This window comes from Sinocyclocheilus grahami, unplaced genomic scaffold (assembly GCF_001515645.1).
Source record: "Sinocyclocheilus grahami isolate Dianchi unplaced genomic scaffold, SAMN03320097.WGS_v1.1 scaffold574.1, whole genome shotgun sequence".
Lineage (NCBI taxonomy): Eukaryota > Metazoa > Chordata > Actinopteri > Cypriniformes > Cyprinidae > Sinocyclocheilus > Sinocyclocheilus grahami.
The window spans coordinates 271,222-271,842 of NW_015505753.1; the positions used below are offsets into that span (position 1 = coordinate 271,222).

Consider the following 621-nt stretch of genomic DNA (forward strand, 5'->3'; position numbering starts at 1 on the left):
GAAGGAAGCGCTATACCATATCCTGTCTGTTGGAGGTGGTGGAATATTGACAGCTAGTGTTCCTCGACACTCCTGAACCTCCACCGTCAGGAGCAGCGGCGTATTGGACACCTCCTCTATCTTCTTCTTAATGAACTCAGTTTCCGTGGCTTTCTGGAAATACTTAGACTTGGCAATCTTGTCCACAAAGCGCATGATTTTGCTGGGTCGGTGTCCCCCAACATAACTGTGAAGAAAAGAGGCCATGAGCCAGTTATTATGCAGCATGTTCTGCCAGAGTACCTTTATCTCCAGATGTGCGGACATCTTTAACCCACAGACAGATTCTGTGTCCAAGCTGTTAAACTTGTAACAATATCCCAAATTAAACACAGAAGGAAATGGCAAGTTCCTCAATCTCACCCTTCCACTCCAGGAATTTCAGGCACTTCCACAGTATCTTCCTCATCAGAAGATCCTGCACTCGATGACTCTTCATCACTGTCGGCCAGGAAGTAAGTGCGTGGTCTGGTTCTGGTCCATGCATATAGACAAACAAAGGCTTAGGCAGCATATTTCTATGATAACTGGCTTTCTGAAAGCAAGGGAATTTGCAAAGCTGCAACACACCTATACTAAAGT

General features: G+C 45.6%; 1 protein-coding gene across 1 annotated transcript in view; it reads right to left on the reverse strand.

Annotated features, from left to right (window-relative positions):
* The window catches only part of LOC107556590 (testis-expressed sequence 2 protein-like), a 22,767-nt gene that overhangs the window by 1,215 nt on the left and 20,931 nt on the right, over positions 1-621 (reverse strand). The window contains exons 9-10 of the mRNA XM_016239722.1: positions 403-513; positions 10-226 (exon numbers count right to left, since the gene is read on the reverse strand). Coding sequence (XP_016095208.1) covers positions 10-226; positions 403-513 — 328 coding nt within the window. The remainder of the gene's footprint in view (positions 1-9; positions 227-402; positions 514-621) is intronic.